Source organism: Coffea eugenioides, chromosome 3, assembly GCF_003713205.1.
Source record: "Coffea eugenioides isolate CCC68of chromosome 3, Ceug_1.0, whole genome shotgun sequence".
In the NCBI taxonomy this organism is placed as follows: Eukaryota; Viridiplantae; Streptophyta; class Magnoliopsida; order Gentianales; family Rubiaceae; genus Coffea; species Coffea eugenioides.
The window spans coordinates 8,214,500-8,230,909 of NC_040037.1; the positions used below are offsets into that span (position 1 = coordinate 8,214,500).

The following is a 16,410-nucleotide window of genomic DNA, read 5'->3' on the forward strand; positions in this document are numbered from 1 at the left end:
TGGCTGTACTCCTAAGAAGATTTTGATTTATGGAGCATCCTTTGCACCTGAACTTGAGGTAAGCGTGTAATTTGAATTAGTAATCTGTCTATCATGAGCTGTGGAAATGTTTTAAGAATACTTGATCCATCCTCCTGTCTTAAGCAAATTTGGAGTATCAAACTTTCGACATCGAATCCTGAACTTAGTTGAGAATTGTTTACCTGAAAATTCTGTTTGCTGAAAGCTTCTTTACTTGCAAGACACAACCAACAGTTTGTCATCGACCAAAGAGATAGGGGTGGGCACGGGTCGGGTACCCGCCCCTAACATGATTTGGCTGACCCGACCCTAATATATCGGATCAACCATTTTGCGACCCTAACCCGCTCCTAATATTTTCGGGTACCCGAATAGCGGGTACCCGAAAAAAAGGGGCGGGTCATAGGGTACCCGCCCCTAAAAAAAACTATTTTTCAATAAAAAAAATTTATTTTCTACTTAATATCAACATGTTTTTCAATAAAAAAACATGCTTTTCCAATTAATATTGGTAGAGATATTGTAATTAAAGTCCATACATCACCATTTTCACACATTTCATCCAATAATCAAATCAATCTCATAAATTTAGTACATATTAGAATATCTAATGGACAAAACGAAGTTTCATAATAATTTTGAGTACATCACCATTTTCACACATTTCATACTTCTACAACACAACAAACACAAGGATAATAAGTATTTGGTAACTTCCCCAAGGATATTATGGTACAAGACCGCATCTCAAATAAGTCAATTGTGAAATCAAGTTCGGAAAAGAATTGAATAGAACTAATTATTTTTGAAAAAAATATAACCAAAATAATGTTAAAAATCTTCCCCAACTTCTTTACATCTTTGGAATAGACCTTATGGTATTAAGGTGATGAAAAAGAAAAATAAATTTCTTACACTAAATAAAAGAGACAAATTTAAGAGATATAATTGCAAATGAATGACACAAATATTTTAATTATCTAGCTAACAGAAAATTGAGACTCCAAACAAAAATCTTTGATTGAATTGATGCAAGATTTGCAGGAAAGATCGATGGAGGTAGAATAAAAATAAAAAAGATGAAAGGGATGAACAATTTTTATAACAGAGTTTCACAAATTTTTTTTTTCATTTTGTTCATGTTTCACCGAGAATATTCACTTTCTTCAAAAAAAATGAGAAGAGTAGATCATATAGGATTAGAATATGAGGCTGCGAGCCACTTCACTTGCACTTAGGATTAAAAATTACAAAATTATAAAATGATCCCTACATTTTTAATATTTATAAAATATACCCTGCGGGTCGGGTACCCGCGGGTTTTTATTTTTCTGATCCGTATCCGTATCCGATTTTTCGGGTACCCGACCCTCATCTGCCCCGCTAAGAAAAATCGGATCGGGTATCCTATTTTTCGGATCGGATCGGATCGGGTTCATCGGATTTTCGGATCGGCGGATTTTTTTGCCCACCCCTACAAAGAGATCAGTAGGCTAATTTGGGAATTAGGATGAAGTTATTGTCTTGGTATATGATTTCAAGAAACCTTCTAGTGTGTTATTTTGATCTGATGGCAAATTTAATGTCTAGCGAGTTAATTTGAAGTGACCAAAGCTCAAAATATTGAGTCATCTTAATAAGCACAATTTGAAGGATAAACAAAAAATTCTTACCTACGGTTCCGTGTTATGATATCTAAAATTTGCATAGACTCTTGCTAGTACAATGGTAATAAGCACAATGAGATGCGAACATAAACAGCAGATAATAAGCATAATTTTATCTAATTTTTAGGCATAATTTTTTTCTAGTTAATCAAACAAGTGTAATTCTATCAACTAATTTTAGCATTCTTGATGGTTTCCCCTAATTTTATAGCACATCTCTTGCTACCTCTCTTCCTTTCTTCCTCAGTTGTTTCTTTCTCTGTGGTTGAAGGGGGCTGCCAAAGCAGACACAGGCATTGGGATACAGGAGAGGAGGAAAACTGAATAACGTGGATGACCTCAACTCAAAGTTGTACAGCACAAACCATTTCTTGTCCGCTTGGAGAAGAACTTGCCGAAAATCAGTTAAAAGTTTCATCTCTATGAGGGGCAATATAAAGAATGAAGGACATTTGAAAAAATTTGGGGTGGCTATATAAAAGTTGAAGAGAGTTTTATAAAATTCAATGGGTGTAAATGCAAGATAAATTAATAAAGTTAAGGATATTTAGTAGTCACATTCTTAATTTTTCAAAGTTGAGGGCAGGCAATTTCCACCCTCAGCCAATGGTGGTTCTGCTCCTGAATTCTGATTCCTAGATCAGTTTTGACAAGTGTAAAAGTGCTATTATTTTATGACTTAGATATTTGGGATAATTTCAACAAACCTCCCTTAAGGTTTCTAACAATTTCACTCGATTCCCCTCAGGTTTAAGAAATTACACTTTCCTCCCTTAACATAGTAAAATACCTATAATACCCTCCACTTCATAGACAATTTTCAATTTAAGACAACATATTTACAAAACCCAAAAGAAATAATTTATTTTTCTGTCTCCTGTCTATGTTCGCTCCTTTCTTTTCTAGTTAATATAACTTATTTTTATTATCTTCAATTTTGTGGATATTAGCAAATTGAAATTACAAAATCACAGAGGAAGCAGATTATGTGCCTAACTAGAAGGAAATGAAGAAACTCGCAATGATAGAGAAATAAATAATGAATTTGATGATTGAAAAAAAGAAGAAAACTAAATATGTGGAATTTGTCATATTTTTGTTTGTTGTAAAAAAAAACTTTTATAAAATGTCAATAATTACATAAGGATCCTTTTCATTGAATTAGAAATTTTTTATAATGATTTTATTGTGGTGATAGAATTTAGAGATATTAATATTTTTAAAACTATATGAGGGTTGTAAGGGCGGTTCTAGGTTAGATTAGTTTGCATTGAAAAGGTATTTGAGCATTAATATTTAATATTGGGGTATAAAATTGGTTGTCAATGGGGATTGTGTGTTTTTTTTTTCATTTTTGTGTGGAAAGTATTGATATTGTATATACAATTTGAGATCTTTTGCACAGTTACTTGATTTTAGAACTTATGCTTGAATGGTCGTTAGGGATTAGACTTGTTGCTTTGTGCAACGTGTGGAGGAATATGATTGAGTATACTATATTTTTCTTTATTAATTTTGCACAAAAGGGCAATTTAAGATTTTTGAGAGAAATTTAGTTTGTTGGATCTACATTGTTACTAAACAGTAAAAATAGGGGAGGTATATGTAATTTTTAAAACTTAAGGGAAATATTCTGTAATTGTTAAAAACCTCAGGGGAGATTTATGAAATTATCCCTAGATATTTATTACAACCATGCTGGCGTGGTTTATCCCTACATCCGGTGTTGCTACTTGCTACATAGTAAATACAAATCAAGCACCAAATTGTGCATATTATCTCCAATTTCAAGATTCAAAGTTCAAAAGTCCTAATCTTCAGCGCTTGGATTTATTAATTAAAGTCATGAGAAGAGGTGGTAAAGTTATTTTCCCTTGTGATTCATATTAATGGGAGGTGAAAAAAGTATCATCATCATGAATTTGTGGGGTGGAAATTACTCCACAGGCTCCTCTCTCTTTCTCTCTCTACACATGAAGACATATGAAGTCAAAGGCAGCTCCAGCAAGCATCCCATATCCTTTATATATAGACAGCAATCTCCATCTTCATCAATTGTTTCTAGACCATATAAGAATGCTCATTTTTGTACAGTTGTACCCTATGTTTCTGATCTCTCATGCACTAAAACCCCACTTATTTTAACTTTTATCTATCTGAATTACTATTTTCTTCAATCTCCCAAGGTTAGTCTATACAACTTCTGGTTTCTTGTGTATATTAGTAATTGTTACACAAAGACAAACACCAACAAACATTGGTTTTGTCCATATTGTGATTTGAGCTAGCATAAAATTTTGCATTAAATTACTTCATCTTGCTTTGATAGTGGTTAACACTTAAAACTCATGTATTTCATTTTTATTTTTTGTTTTTTTGGCAGGGGGTGGACCAGAGTGAAATTGCAAGAGGTTTTTTTTTTTTACTATTACATGATTTGAGCTCACTAAGGGTTTCACGGTAAACCTAGTGCATATATAAAATGGAGAAAGAAGAAAACTACTCAGTACGCAAAATCCAAGAAAACCTTTATCTTCATTGTTTGTTATATTGTATTTTCTTGTTGACGCATCATTACATGACTATGCTGTTTTTCTTTCAACCTGAAATGTTGCAGGGTTCCATTCCTGGAAATTTCACAGGACTTGACTACACACTAGAACATCATCAGCAGAATCAGCATCCACAGCTGATGAAGCCACAGATTGGAGAAGTATCGGGTGACGATGGCAGTAATCAAATGGTGGATTACATGCTCCACAACACTGCTCAGCAACAGCCTATGTCTTCTGGCTTTTGTGGTTCAACTTCTTTAGATAAGTTGAGCTTTGCTGATGTGATGCAATTTGCCGATTTTGGTCCAAAGTTAGCCTTGAATCAAGCAAAAACTCCAGAGGAGGAAACTGTCTTGAATGATTCAGTTTACTTCCTTAAATTTCCGGTCTTGAATGAGAAGTTGCAGGATGACCGTGATCATCAAGCCCTTATGATTCCTCGACCTATCAATGAAGAAAGCAACTCTAAAGTAGGGGAAGAAGGTGATCAAAGACCTGATCAAGATCAAGCCCGGGGTTTCGGAAACACATCAGTTCAACTGCAATTTCTTGGTGATAACCGAGAAAAGAGTCCTTTAACAACAGAAACTAAGAACAAGAAAAAAAGATCTAGAACTATCAAGTCGAGTGAAGAAGTTGAGAGCCAGCGGATGACTCACATAGCAGTAGAAAGAAACCGTAGGAAGCAAATGAATGAACATCTTCGAGTTCTTAGGTCTCTCATGCCTGGCTCATACGTGCAAAGGGTATGAAACTCTTCATGCATACTCATAAAACTATGTGAATATTTGTATCTATAACAATTTTTAGATTGATATTTCTTGGCAGTATAAATCTTACATACGCAGGCAGTTTTATTATTGTCACGTATATATGTGGCACAATCTAATAATTGTATATTTGCAAAAGATCTAGTCCAACTTCATATATATAAAGAGTAATTATTATTTAAGCCTATGGTATATACAAGTCGAGTTGTTAGTTTGAAACAAATTAGAAATTTGACAAGGGATTTTTTCAAATTAATAGGGAGATCAAGCATCAATAATTGGCGGGGCAATTGAGTTCGTAAGAGAATTGGAGCAACTTCTTCAATGTCTAGAATCACAAAAAAGGAGGAGGCTATATGGAGATGGTCCAAGACCAATAGGAGATTCATCATCATCAATTCCAATTCAGCAACCTCAACCCCCATTTTTTCCTGGCATGCCTCTTTCTAGTGATCAAATGAAGCTTGTTGAATTGGAAACTGGACTACATGAAGAAACAGCTGAGAGCAAGTCATGCTTGGCTGATGTTGAGGTGAAGCTCTTAGGGTTTGATGCATTGATCAAGATATTGTCTAGAAGAAGACCTGGACAGCTTATTAAGACCATTGCTGCCCTTGAGGATTTGCAGCTCAATATTCTTCATACCAACATAACCACAATTGAACAGACTGTTCTATATTCTTTCAATGTCAAGGTACATATGTGAAAACCCTCTAGAGTTTCCATTCTCTTATACATAATTTCCATGAATTTGACATGCAACACAAGTCTTATTCATTGTTAAATATAAATTATAAATTTGATTCAAGAACTTCATTCTGAATCGGTGTTGTAACATAAGTGATTTACTTTTGATATTCTATATGTAGGTAGCAAGCGAAGCAAGGTTCACAGCTGAAGATATAGCAAATTCCATTCAACAAATTTTCAGTTTTATCCACGCAAACAGCAGCATATGATGATGGCGTTTAATTTATATGTGACTAGAGTTGAATGATTTTTCTCTGTAGCTTGTACGGTGTATTGAACATGTTTTCAGTTTTCCTTTGTGGGCTCAGCTAAAAACTGGCTAGGAGTGTGTAGTACCTCTATTGGTACAAATTACAAAATACAGTACCTTGAATTGATTTGATGGGTGAAGATGAATTCATATTATTATTTTTTTCTCTTATTAAACTTAACTTTTCAGACAGTAAAAAGAACCATGAATTCTTTGCACAACTAATTTTCCATCACTTACTCGAAAATGCCAACTTCTTATTGGAAATATATGTAATTCATAAGTACGTAAAACATGCTATGAGTTCTTGAGTTTTCATATATGCTGCTTCAAAGTTGAACTTAAGCAATTTATACTTCAAATGGCGATAACTTTGTGTTAAAATGAAATTTTTGGTCTTATCATACACAGTTGAAACTCTTTCTCAAAATTTTTCAGCGCACCACTCTGTACTTTCTGTCAAGAAGCCAAAATCTCTGCCAAGTTTTACTGTTTGAGCCACTTTATCACTTACAAATGTAGCCTCTTTTTTGAGTTATTAGTTCCTTCCCTTTTTTCTTTGTGCTAAAAGTTACTTCCTTTTTGTCATTTTTTTTTGTACTTTGGTTTGGATTTTGATTTGTATACTTGTATGTAACATTATAACTTTTTTTCTGTTCTCAAATTTTGCTCTTTATTGTATTTGGTCATCTGTATCTGATGAGGATGATGAACGTGTTCCCTGTATTATCAAATCTTGGCGGTATTTGTGTGAGAAAGTGACATTGGCTCGCAGCTGTTATCTGCTGTGATGTGATTAGGAATAGGAATTTGCGTGGAAGGAGGAATCTATGTGCTTATGGTGACAAAATCTGCAAGGATGTCCCAATGATAGAACATGGATTAAAAGATTGTAGTTCATACAAAAAAGTCAACTTACCCCACAAGCCCTTGGTGCCATTTCCGTAGGGTTGACTTGTCAGAACACAGAATTAGATCCTTGGATGTATTAGGGTGCCATCTGATTTGATTTTGATTTTGATTTGATATGTACCTTTCAAGGTCTCTTGTCCTTAGAAGGATGCTCGTAAATTTTGCTCAACAAATCACTTGCCCCAATAACTGATAAATTACACATTTTCTTACCAAAATAAAGGTAAAAGAGAATATACTCATGGTGAAATATATTGATGGTTTTGCCTTCAGTGTAGCAGTCAAACAAGAATTAAAGAATATGCCTAACCTACTATGATGGAAGGTGTCAAATGAGCTTAATTTACTGTTCTATTTAGCATGTTTTCTTTGCTTTCATGTGTGATTCTATCATGCTATGGATGCTTCTATGAACTTCTTGCACTTGAGGTCGGGACGTCAAGAACATCAATCACACTTGAATGGTGTAACGCTACTACTGTCTATACAAATTATAACTCTTTCTTAACTGTTTATACAATTTTACAATTATTCATATGAATTTCATACGTAACAAGAGGTTACCAGTAATTTATGCAGAATTACATGTTTAGAGAGATTTACATCACTGAATGACGATTGGAAGTTCTGACAACCGTTCTGCCCAAGTCCGAAGTTCTTGTATGGCCATTCTAGTAGCTACCAAAGGGGGACCTAATGTGACAGAACGTTTGTACTTTTTGTCCTCAGCAAGATGCTAGGATGTACGTGCATGGAAAAACAAACACAAAGCATTAATGGTGACGGAAGTACGAAGACCATTTTGTCAAAGCATTTGATGTCTTTTGCAGTTTTGCTCTTCCATGCAAAACAAACATAATTTTTAACAAATTTAAGCTAAAGCCATTAGTAAAATCATTTGGTGTGGCTCTCAACATCTTCTTGATCAATTTAATTTCTTGGATTCTTGGCTTTTCTCCATCTCTTGCCATTACTGCATAGTTTTTTGGGTGATGCTAATCGTATTGATCACACAAGCATCTTGCGGTGGTTATGCTATCGTTACACATTACAAATCATTTAATAAAATTAAAAACATAAAAAAAATATCCGACCCATATAATAAACACATGAAGGCAAGTTACTATTGAAAAAAAAAAAGAAAACTAAACTACATTGAAAACAATTGATTTCACAAAAAAAAAAGGCTTAGTGTTCTTAAATTTATTATGCATGAATTGGAATATTTTTTGGATATTTACAATCACAAATTAGTGGCTGTTGGCGCGATTATGCAGTATAATCTTAAGAATATCGTCATAAACTTTCTTAACATAAGTAAATTCATAAAGTAACAATACAGATCTTTTTTCTTGCTTGTTTCATTTATTTATTCCCTCCTCCTTTCTAAAAGAAACTAAGAAAATTAAAAGAGAAATTCATATATTTATCACTTAAAAAGAAAGTAAAAGAAAAAGAGTAAGAGACAGTCATTGGACTTTCGGACTTGGCTTTTAAATCCACTGCACAATCTGTATTTGGATCGCTCATCAAGCTCCATCTGTTCAGAGCACCAACAAGCCCACCTTTGTTCTCTCCTAGCCCAGTCCATTATCATGACAATAACAAAAATAAAAAGTATCCAAGCCCAAAACCCAATAAACGACAACCCTGCCAAAACCCTAAAAACACCTTATGCTCTCTTCCTCCTTCTCCACGCCCATTTCTCACAAACTCCACCGCCATTAGAGCAGCAGCAGAAAATTCTCAAGAAAAAAGAGAGAAAAGGGATGGTTTCCGGGTCAGGGATCTGCGCCAAGCGGGTGGTGGTGGATGCTAGGCACCACATGTTGGGGCGGCTGGCCTCCATTTTGGCTAAGGAATTGCTGAATGGCCAGAAAGTTGTGGTGGTTAGATGCGAGGAAATTTGCCTTTCCGGTGGCTTAGTTCGTCAGAAAATGAAATACCATAGGTTTCTCCGTAAGAGGATGAACACCAAGCCTTCTCATGGTCCCATTCACTTCCGAGCTCCTTCTAAAATCCTCTGGCGCACCATTCGTGGGTGAGTTACTTGTTATTTATTTGGTATGACGTTCAAGTGATCGACTTTATGTCTTTTTGAATTGCTTGCTTGGCTTTGGTTGTTTTTCACTTTCATTTGGCATATTGGAATTTGGGTTTTTATTTTGGGTACAATTTTATGTATTCGTGTTGAGGAAAGATTGAACATTTATCTTCAGTTTGAGTTCTGTACTTGGATTTATGTTTCTGAATTTGGATTGATTAGAGAAATGCCTTTTGGAAATTTGATTACAAGGCTAATTTTGGGGATTAGTGAAATAAAGATTCCTATCTTCTTTGTTACTCTGTATGACGAGAATTACGAGTCTTCACAAATTCTTTATTAATCTGCATAAAGAGTTTTGTCAGTATGAGTTTGTGTAGGTGATGATGGGTTATGTATTTAAATGCACTTTTGGAAACATGTCCAAATGATTTGAAGCCATCAGAGACGGTCTTGTGTCTTCATTTCAGCTGTCCATCTACTGGTGCCACCCTTTTTTATGGGAGTTTGCAAACATTAAACGGGTGCATTTATAGTTTTATTTTGGAACAAAGTTCGTTGTAATTTGATAAACAATTACTTATATTCAGTTTCATGAGCCCTCAGTGGACTAATTGAAGATGCGGCACACCTGACTTACAATGACTTATCTTATAAACAAAACAAATTTAGGTAAAATTATCTATTGTGATGTGAATGCATGGTTATATAAATTTCAGTTGCATGTAGGTGGCGAAGATTGGTACCCAAATTGGTTGACTAACGAAGTCTCTATGTTATAGTAGTAAGATTTAACTTGCCTGGAACAGAAAGGACTGATATTGAATGTTGAAGCTTGGAATTTAAGTTATAACTTCCACATGCCCCTCCCATATCTTGTACAATTACAATCCCTTTTTATTGGTAAGTTAATTAGGAAATTTTTTTTCTTGTTAGCCTTTTTGGTTTGTGTTTCATGTTCTTTTGAGCAAGTGATGGTTCCCCATTGATAGAATTCTACTTTGTCTATTGTTCCCTCTTTTTTGTCTGCTATTGGGAACAGTTTAGGTCCTGTAACACTGCTTTCTTAACCAATCTGAGAGCCTTAATTCGGTTTATTTATGTCGCTAGTTATGGTTATTGAAACTGATTGTTGCTGTTATTGTCATTTACTGTAGCATGATTCCCCACAAGACAAAGCGAGGAGCAGCTGCACTCGCTCGTTTGAAGGTTTATGAGGGGATCCCACCACCATATGACAAGATAAAGAGGATGGTCATCCCTGATGCTCTCAAGTAAGCGCACTAATTAGTTTTCTAGACATGGCCCAGCACTTTTAGAATTTGTCTTAGCATCTGTAAAGTTTGTTTCTTGTTTGATGGCTAGGGTTCTGAGGCTACAAGCTGGACACAAATACTGTTTGTTGGGAAAGCTTTCGTCTGAGGTTGGATGGAACCACTATGATACCATCAGGGTGAGTTTTTATTCTTTGTTCAAATGTTTCTGCTTTCCCTGTTTGTTGCTTGATTTCCGCTTTCTAGTTGGCTAGAACCACCGTTCCATTGGCAGTTCGTTAACTGGGGGCAATGGATTTGAGGAAACTGTTCCTTTTAAAACTCTTTTTGGGAAAACAAGTGGCTCTTATTGTCAATACTGGCTAGATTTTGGGTTTGCTAGCTTTTTCCTTTTATTTGATTGCTACAGAATCGTGAAAAATCATCTTGTTTCTTCTCCTGCAGGAGCTTGAGAAGAAGAGGAAAGAGCGAGCTCAGGTAGCATATCAGAGGAAGAAACAGTTAACACAACTGAGGATTAAAGCTGAGAAGGCTGCTGAGGAAAAGCTTGGCCCCCAACTTGAAGTTATTGCTCCTATCAAGTACTAGAGATAATTTACCAGGAGTGACAATTTTGTTGGAAAACGATGATTTATTCGATATGTTTTTGTTAAATACCATCCCTACTCTGGGTGGTTTATATTTGGTGTTTCTTTGGAGATTTTGCTATAAAATTTTCTATTTATTTTTGCATGTTGATTTTGCCCAGTTGTGTAGACTATCACGTTGTGAAATGAGAGAAGCTCATGTTTTTTCTCAAACATCTTTTTGGACCAGAAAATTATTTTATCTGGATCCCCTGTTCAAAAATTTCAGACCGGATACATCCTGGAAATTTTCTTTCGACGAAGTTATCAAGTAGATAAGAAATGAAGTTTATTTTTGCTTTTTTCTGAACATTTAAACAAGAATATACCACTTTGTGCAGTTAACTTTTCTGGAAAAGCCAATAAACAAAGACCAGCCTTCTGAGCCCTCGACAATTTTTAATGTGCAAACCTCAAATTGGTAGTAGCCTTTCAATTTTTCTTGTGTTGCCTCCCCCTCCATTTCTCTCTGGAAGCCACTTCAAAGAGAACTAAAATTTACGGTGGAGGGGACTGTTTTTTCAAGATTGGCAATGTTCGATCATCTTGCGTTGCCTGTAGAATAGATATTGGGTCTATCAAGTCCGAAAAATGTAGTACGAAGGGGCACCGTTAAATCTGATGTATTGCCTTTTGATTTTTTATTCCCGTATTCAACTACCAATATATGTTTTTGAAATAAAAATACCTGTAAATATATTAGATAACCTAAACAATTAGAGATTCATGGCATCAGATCTTATAATTTCATGTCCTAAGCGCATGCAAGTAGAGGTGTCCATCGGCCGGTAGTAGGGAATATGGTAAAAAAAATTTCAGTAAATTGGATCGAAGAGCCAGTAATTCAGTAATATTTGAAGTCTAAAATATTAATAGTGAGTTAAAATATTTTAATTTTCTCTAAGAAAATTGTTGTCACAAAATAATATCCCATATTTTTTTTTCAACAAAATTCAATCAACTTAACTCGAACAATGAATAACAAGAACTCCAAATTAAATTGTCAAACTAAACTCCAACATGTCAACTTCCATCAATATTTGGCTTCCAAATATAGTTATAGTTAAGTTAGCTAATTAGTAACAGTCTGTCTAACCGGTGCCTATAGAGCACCCGATATGATATATTTCAGGTTTCATATTTTTTTAAAATATAGATTAATTAAGGAAAGTAAATAAATACAAGAGAAGGTAGGTAAAATTAAATAGAAAAGGTATATAATTGTAAGAGAGGGTAATAATTGTTAATATGTGTATATACATGGTAGATTAGATAAATATTATGTGTGGGTTAACGGGTGCCCGTTAGAAAAATCCAATTAGTAATTAATAATTAGTATTTAATAAAAGAATTAAGATAGACTCTTATACTTGGTAATATATATATATATATCATTATATTATAAAAATTTTGATAACTCGATCGGTAAAAAATATAGATTAATTAACGAAGGTAAATAAATATAAGGAAGGGTAGGTAAAATTAAATAGGGAAAGTATATAAATGTAAGGGAGGGTAATAATTGTTAGTATATACATGGTAGGTTAGGTGAATATTAAGTGTGTATTAACAGTGCCCTATAGGCACCCATTAGAAAAATCCAATTACTAATTACTAATTAGTATTTAACAATAGGATTAAGATTTACTCCTATAATTAGTAATATATATATATATATATACATATCATTATATTATCAAAATTTCGATAATTCGGTCGCTAATCAATATTTCGTTATTGTATTTTTAATATCCATTCCCAAACATTTTTACCGAACATTATACTTCGATTTTTTCGAATTCTGTTTTACCGAAATCCGATCTAAATTGGATTTTTCGATTTTTTTTTCCGAAATATGAACACCTCTACATGCAAGTACATCGAAGTTTCCAAATCAACTAGATGAATGATCACTGTTATTACTTAGAATACTGGTGGCTGGACTTTGCTTCACTTTCTCTCAATCACCTCGTTCATGTTCCATCAATTAAGAATCCCTCAATCACATTGAAGCCAATTCGCACTAATGAAGCCATATATCAACATTTCCGGGCTGAACATTTCTCCAATTATGCACCACATTCTCAAAATAATTTTACTATAAAAGAATGCCATATATATGTATGCATTTTTCATTTTGGGTAAGAATAATGCCACATGCAGTTTGCCATATACCATACCAAAATTTCGCAAAGGGAGCTAGGAATGTCTTCGCAGCTCTCACCTTCAAAAGTCAAAAAGAGAAAAAAAATGAAGGAAAGAAAAGCAAAAGCAGCAGCTTCTAAATCATCAAGGATTTTGCAGATTTGGTTAATGATTTTCTCATTATATCCTTCCATTTAGAGAACATTGACTTCCTAATCTCCGCTTCAAAATTTAATGACACATTATGAGTCCTATGTGGAGTGAAAGCTAATCTTTTTCATATATCTATTCATCCCTGAAATTTTATCAATCTTCTGCTACCACTCTTTCCCTCAATTTTGGGCTGCTGGAATGTTTTCCACTTCTAACCAGATGCTGTTTCTTCAACCATCCTTGTCTTCCTTACTTGCACTTTTCCTGGTTCTGGCTGCATGTGGAGACGCTGAACCGCTAAGAAGGTTCCATATGAAGGCAGTAAACTACACAACATTGTATGTTGATCCATCAGGCTATGGACATTTCTCAAGCATTCAGTCTGCTATTGATCATATTCCTTCAAACAATGAACAATGGGTTCGGATATACATCAAGGCCGGTATATACAAGTATGTTTTTGAAGTTCTTTCTCTCTTTCTCTCTCTCTTTTTTGGGTTAGAATAATGAGGATTGGAGTTCAAGAAATATCTACCATTTTTGTTTGATTTCATGCAGCGAACAGATTCTCATTCCCTCGGACAAACCTTTCATCTATATTCAAGGAGAAGGGAAGTGGAAAACTCGTGTTATTTGGGGTGGTTCTGGTCCAATTATCACATGTGCTACTTTGATCTCCCAAGCTGATAATATTGTTATCAAAAGTGTTTCCTTCACTGTAAGTTCTACCTTATATTACATCTACTATTTAGGTAAATGGTTCAAGGAGATGGTAACAGGTTTGCTAGCTACATGATTTGTAATACACAATTTGAATATATATATATCGATTCTGTCCTAATTTACAAAACAGAATTCTTACAACCATCCACCGGGGAGTAACAAGAATCAAATAAAAGCTGCAGTGGCTGCTATGATATCTGGGGACAAATCTGCGTTCTATAGATGTGCATTCTTGGGGTTTCAAGACACCCTTTGGGATGATCAAGGAAGACACTACTTCAAGCTTTGTACCATACAAGGGGCAGTTGATTTTATCTTCGGTGATGGCCAATCGATATATGAGGTACAATTACAAGAAGTTACTCTTGCTTTCTTTTCTTCCTCTTTTTTCTCTATTCTCTTCCTTTTCTCCAAGGGGTTCTGTTATTAGCAAAAAATTTAAACCTTCCAAGATTAATTTTAGTTTTCCATGCAAAATCAGCATTAGTTACTTTTCAAAAGTACTGTACTGGTTCTTTCTTTGCATGATCTTTACAAGGATGGATAACTTTGTAACTAAAATGCAACTTGATTGAGTTAAGTGTGATTTGGAAAAGGCCTTACAAACAAATTTTCTCATACAAATTTTTGGGTACATTTGGCTTTAGCTTTGATTTGGTTCAAACTCAAAACCTCAATAGTCTTGGGGATGACTCCCATACTACTAAGCTTATCGGTCTTGCAACTCAATTTTCGCAATAATAATTTCGACAATCAAATCCAAAATTTGATATTGAATTAAAATTTTATGTGTGCCAATATATTCTGTTAAACTCAAGGGGAAATCTGTATAATTTACATACAAAATTTTTATGGTAAATTGTACAACATGATTCGGCATCATTGATTTTCCTATAAAATACTTTTTCTTTAATGGGATAATGATATGATCTGATACAACTTTCCTTTTTCATTATTTCCTGCTTTCATTAACGAGCAAAAGTCATGGTACCTTAGCTGTTAATTTCTCTCTCTGTATCTTTATCTTTTACCGTGGTATATTTTGTCAAGAAATTTATTGTATGTTGAGATATTTTCCTTCATGCCATTTACGTTGATCCCGTTTTGTCACTAATTACTCATCTAGTTTGGGATACACTTCATTTTGAACCACTGAATTACAAATCCTAGATGGATCAATTATCCCAGACAAACCATGCCCTTCTCTCTTATTTTAAACACAAGAACTTTTTCTTTCTTTTGGCCTAGATATCATTACAATTTGCTGATTTTCTATATTGTTTATACATGAAAAATATACAGAAAAAAAAAATTGAGCTTTTCTGCACTCAGTAGATCTTTTCAAATTAGTATCTATACATGCCACATTTCCATAAAGATAATTTAGATTTTAAATAAGGGTTATGAGTCCAAAAGGCTTGTTAACGTCAAAAAGATAAATTTATTTATTTACACTGACAGTGTAGGAAAGAAAATAACTTATAAATATAACACGTCAAAGTTAATGCAGAAATCAAGTAAAGTAATGAATGTTGTCATCTTTGTTGAACTGTAGAGATGTACAGTATCAGTAGTTGCTGGAGCCTTGCGCGGATTGACTGGCTTCATCACAGCACAGGGAAGAAATAGTCCTACTGATCCAAGTGGATTCATATTCAAAGACTGCAATGTGATTGGAGATGGAACAACATACTTGGGAAGACCCTGGAGAGACTATGCCAGGGTCATCTTCTACAACACTTCTATGTCAAACGCTGTTGTTCCTCAAGGATGGAATGCCTGGGGGTTTACTGGCCATGAGTAATCAAATATCCCTTTCTCCATTACATAATTTGAGAGCACTTTTTATTGTTCTAAAATCTGGTATCCTGGTTGTTAGTTATACTTTCTGATGGCTTTTTCCTTTGCGGGCTTTGCTTAAATTTTCAAGTATTACAAGACTTAGTACTTTTCCATCTTCTGTGGTTATCTAGTGCCAATACCTCTTCATTATGGGATCCAATCCAAGTATCTTCTTTATAATTCTAATGCCATTAACCTGCAGGTACCAACTGACCTTTGCTGAGCATGATTGCCATGGAATAGGAGCAAACACTTCTGGACGGGTGGGTTGGGAGCACAAATTGAGTGATGAAATGGTGAAGAAGTTAACTGACTTGACATTCATTGATAATGATGGTTGGATCATCCAGCAACCTTTCAACATGGTGAATTAAACCACTTTGTCTGCAAAATGTGCACCAATTTATGCTTCTTTTGACATTTCTATCTTTCTTCAAGTGTACCATTTGTCTAGGATTTTTCAGAACACTGGTAATTAGTAATTTTTATGCTTCATTGATGAAATTTTAACTCTCCAAAGTTCAAATCTACTTTAGAACTCTCAGCCGTTCAGTTGGTAGAATACCTAAAGTATGGGAGTAAATTTTTTTTTTCCGTCCAATCTTCACAAAAGGTGGTGTGGAAAGGCAAGATAAGAAGTCCAAAACAAACTTGTGCCAAGATAAGATAATTATATAT

The 16,410-nt window shown here is 34.4% G+C and overlaps 3 protein-coding genes across 4 annotated transcripts; all 3 read left to right on the forward strand.

Moving 5' to 3' along the window:
* Positions 1–3,767: 3,767 nt before the first annotated feature.
* On the forward strand, positions 3,768–6,143 carry LOC113765147 (transcription factor FAMA). Of its 2 annotated transcripts, XM_027309227.1 has the most exons (5): positions 3,768–3,874; positions 4,072–4,194; positions 4,306–4,989; positions 5,273–5,707; positions 5,883–6,143. In XM_027309227.1, exons 2-5 carry the CDS (start codon positions 4,171–4,173, stop codon positions 5,970–5,972), a joined length of 1,233 nt encoding a protein of 410 aa, XP_027165028.1. In that variant the 5' UTR covers positions 3,768–3,874; positions 4,072–4,170; the 3' UTR covers positions 5,973–6,143. The 2 variants fall into 2 exon arrangements, with proteins under 2 accessions (XP_027165028.1, XP_027165026.1); XM_027309225.1 differs by lacking the exons at positions 3,768–3,874; positions 4,072–4,194 and having other exon boundaries at positions 4,216–4,989.
* A 2,460-nt stretch (positions 6,144–8,603) lies between these two features.
* Positions 8,604–11,043, forward strand: LOC113765148 (60S ribosomal protein L13a-4-like). The gene is made up of 4 exons (XM_027309228.1): positions 8,604–8,966; positions 10,127–10,243; positions 10,335–10,422; positions 10,688–11,043. The coding sequence occupies exons 1-4, from the start codon at positions 8,695–8,697 to the stop codon at positions 10,829–10,831; spliced, it is 621 nt and encodes a 206-aa protein (XP_027165029.1). The 5' UTR covers positions 8,604–8,694; the 3' UTR covers positions 10,832–11,043.
* Positions 11,044–13,386: 2,343 nt separating this feature from the next.
* Positions 13,387–16,106, forward strand: LOC113765931 (probable pectinesterase 29). The gene is made up of 5 exons (XM_027310170.1): positions 13,387–13,619; positions 13,726–13,885; positions 14,021–14,233; positions 15,446–15,690; positions 15,935–16,106. The coding sequence occupies exons 1-5, from the start codon at positions 13,387–13,389 to the stop codon at positions 16,104–16,106; spliced, it is 1,023 nt and encodes a 340-aa protein (XP_027165971.1).
* Positions 16,107–16,410: the final 304 nt, after the last annotated feature.

Excerpts from the sequence above, each read along its gene's own strand:
- LOC113765147 (XM_027309225.1), top strand. The coding sequence starts at position 4,267 with ATGACTATGCTGTTTTTCTTTCAACCTGAAATGTTGCAGGGTTCCATT. Across the intron at positions 4,990-5,272 it reads CTGGCTCATACGTGCAAAGG|GGAGATCAAGCATCAATAAT; the intron begins GTATGAAACTCT and ends TCAAATTAATAG. Across the intron at positions 5,708-5,882 it reads TATATTCTTTCAATGTCAAG|GTAGCAAGCGAAGCAAGGTT; the intron begins GTACATATGTGA and ends TTCTATATGTAG.
- LOC113765148 (XM_027309228.1), top strand. The coding sequence starts at position 8,695 with ATGGTTTCCGGGTCAGGGATCTGCGCCAAGCGGGTGGTGGTGGATGCT. Across the intron at positions 8,967-10,126 it reads CTCTGGCGCACCATTCGTGG|CATGATTCCCCACAAGACAA; the intron begins GTGAGTTACTTG and ends CATTTACTGTAG. Across the intron at positions 10,244-10,334 it reads GTCATCCCTGATGCTCTCAA|GGTTCTGAGGCTACAAGCTG; the intron begins GTAAGCGCACTA and ends TTTGATGGCTAG.
- LOC113765931 (XM_027310170.1), top strand. The coding sequence starts at position 13,387 with ATGCTGTTTCTTCAACCATCCTTGTCTTCCTTACTTGCACTTTTCCTG. Across the intron at positions 13,620-13,725 it reads ATCAAGGCCGGTATATACAA|CGAACAGATTCTCATTCCCT; the intron begins GTATGTTTTTGA and ends GATTTCATGCAG. Across the intron at positions 13,886-14,020 it reads TCAAAAGTGTTTCCTTCACT|AATTCTTACAACCATCCACC; the intron begins GTAAGTTCTACC and ends TTTACAAAACAG.